This window comes from Myotis davidii, unplaced genomic scaffold (genome assembly GCF_000327345.1).
Source record: "Myotis davidii unplaced genomic scaffold, ASM32734v1 scaffold223, whole genome shotgun sequence".
Taxonomy (NCBI): domain Eukaryota; kingdom Metazoa; phylum Chordata; class Mammalia; order Chiroptera; family Vespertilionidae; genus Myotis; species Myotis davidii.
The window spans coordinates 2224477-2227044 of NW_006294609.1; the positions used below are offsets into that span (position 1 = coordinate 2224477).

General features: G+C 58.6%; 1 protein-coding gene across 1 annotated transcript in view; it reads left to right on the forward strand.

The window, feature by feature from the left end:
• Positions 1–2568, forward strand: part of ABCB9 (ATP binding cassette subfamily B member 9) — a gene marked incomplete at its 5' end in the record, with an annotated part of 28840 nt that overhangs the window by 24812 nt on the left and 1460 nt on the right. The window contains 2 exons of the mRNA XM_015567257.1: positions 670–790; positions 2287–2562. Of these exons, the coding sequence (XP_015422743.1) occupies positions 670–790; positions 2287–2562 (397 nt within the window). The remainder of the gene's footprint in view (positions 1–669; positions 791–2286; positions 2563–2568) is intronic.

Below are 2568 nucleotides of genomic sequence, written 5' to 3' on the forward strand. Positions count from 1 at the left end.
AAGGGGGGGCGGGGGGGCGGGCGATGCTGGGACAGGCTTGGGGGTGCCCAGGGGGCTCCCCTAGACCATCAGCTTCATAGACTGGGACATTTCCTTTTTTGTTTTTAATCTTTATATTTCTTTCCAGAGAGAGAGAGAGAGAGAGAGAGAGAGAGAGAGAGAGAAACATTGATGTGAGAGAGAAACCGGTCAGCTGCCTCCTGCACGCCCCCTCCAGTGATGGAGTCCACCTCAGGCGTGTGCTCCGACCAGATCAAACCGGCGACCTGTCCACGCGGGAACAACGCCCAGCCACCGGGGCCACACCAGCCAGGGCCGTTTTGGTTTTGAGAGGCCCCATGTACTTGACTCTCGTCTCCCCGTGGGTCGGTTAATTTGTTAGCCAGTAGTTATTTATTTTTTTAATCCTCACCTGAGGATGTTCTTCCATTGATTTTTAGAGAGACTGGAAAGGAGGAGAGACAGAGAGAGAGGAACGTTGATGTGAGAGAAACACATCCATTGGTTGCGTCCTCCATGCGCCCCAACCACGGCCGGGGATCGAGTCTGCAGCTGGAACACGTGCCCTTGACCAGGATCAAACCTGGGACCTTTCAGTCCACGGGCCGACGCTCTATCCACTGAGCCAAACCGGCGGAAGCTAGTCCGGTATTTACTGTGTCCTCCCAGGCGCCAGGCCCCGATCCAGGCACTGGGGGTACAGTGGCGGACTGACCGGCCCGGCACACACTCTGCCCCCACGGTGTTTCCGTTCCTGGGGGCGAGACAGATACTAAACAAGGACCCAAGCGTGAGTGCAACCTGTGGCCTCTGCTCCGTAGAAAATGAAGCAGTCATGTGACCCAGAGATCGGGAGGGGTCACCATTGTCGAAGAGAAACTGCCAGACAGTAGTTCAGGCGGGAGACACAGAGCTCATTCAGCGGCTCCTGTCCGCAGGGAAGAGCCGGGCTCCAGGGGAAACCATAAAGGGTTGGTCTGTGTGGATGCGGCCAGGCCAGCGGGGCCTGCTGCCAGCAGCTGCTGAAATTGGGGTTCTGTCCTCCCACGGAGACGGGGACCGAGGCCCTGGCCACCCTGATGATTGTGCTGCCAGAGCGTGGCCTCCGGTCCTTGAGAAGGATGCCCCCAAGTTAGGGGGCTCACAGACGCTTCTCAGAGGCTCAGAGGACGTGTGCGAGTACAGCCCTTCGTAGTGGAGGCTCTGAGAGTGCAGCTTCGGAGGGAGCAGGCGTGCCCCGAGTCTGCTGGGTCCACAGCCAGAACCGGGGTCCTCAGCTACCACTTGAGCCGGGACCCGAAAGGGAAGGAGGGAGCCAGGGGAGTTCTGGGGTGAGAACATCCCAGGGAGAGGGGCAGCAGGGGCAAAGGCCGGAGCAGGTTCACAGCCGAGTCCGAAGGCCAGTGTGTCGCCCTCACCGGTTTGGTGCAGTGGATAGAGCGTCGGTCTGTGGACTGAAGGGTCCCGGGTTCAATTCCGATCAAGGGCACATGCCCGTGCTGTGGGCTTGGTCCCTACTCGGGGGCGTGAGGGAGGCAGCCGATCAATGATCCTCTCTCATCATTGATATTTCTTTCTCCCCCTCCCTTCCTCTCTCTACTATCAATTTTTTAAAAAACATATCTTAAAAAAAATTAATAGATTGGAAATTTTAGAGCAGTTTTAGATCTCAAGAAAATGGAGCAGAAAATTCAGAGAATTCCCATATTATTGTGGCACATTGTTACAATTGACAAGCCAATATTAATGCATTCTTACTAACGAGGGTCCGTGGTTTAAACTGGAGATCACCGTTGTGGTGCGCATTCTGTGGGTTTGACAAGTGGAGAATGTTGTGTGTCTGCCATCATAGACAGAGTTTGGGTTTTATCCCAAGTGGGACAAGAAGCCAGTGGAGGGCGTGGAGCCAGAGTTCAACGAGAACTGATTGGACACGTTAAGCAGTGTGGGGAATGGAACAGGGGGCGAGATGCGGGGGAGGGGGAGGGACGGAGCAGAGCGAGGTAACTGGGGAGACAGCGTCCACAGGACTCGCTCTGAGTTGGATTCGGGCCCCGAGCGAGGTTGAGGAACGGAGGGCGATGGTTTCGTTTCACTGGCATGGGCTCTGGGGCAGATGGGGAGACCACCCCCCAAGGCTGAGGGCCGAGGACGGAGCAGGAAGGCCAGGTGGGGCCCACCTGTCACTCACCGGGCTCCCCCTGCTGCTGGGCGCTGAGCCTGTCCCCAGGGACAAGAGCCCAGAAGCAGGTCTTGCACAAGTCCCGGCTTTTCAGATGAACCCAGCTCATGCGCGAGGAGGTGGGAGAGCTGGGATCCAGGCAGGCGGGGCGGACGGGGTCCGGGAGGAGGAGGGATGAGGCGGGTGGTGGGTGGCCAGCCGGCCTCCTGTCTCCCCAGATCCAGCGCGCCATCCACGGCAACCTGCAGCAGCACACGGTGCTCATCATCGCGCACCGGCTGAGCACGGTGGAGCGGGCGCACCTCATCGTGGTGCTGGACAAGGGCCGCGTGGTGCAGCAGGGCACCCACCAGCAGCTGCTGGCCCAGGGCGGCCTCCACGCCCAG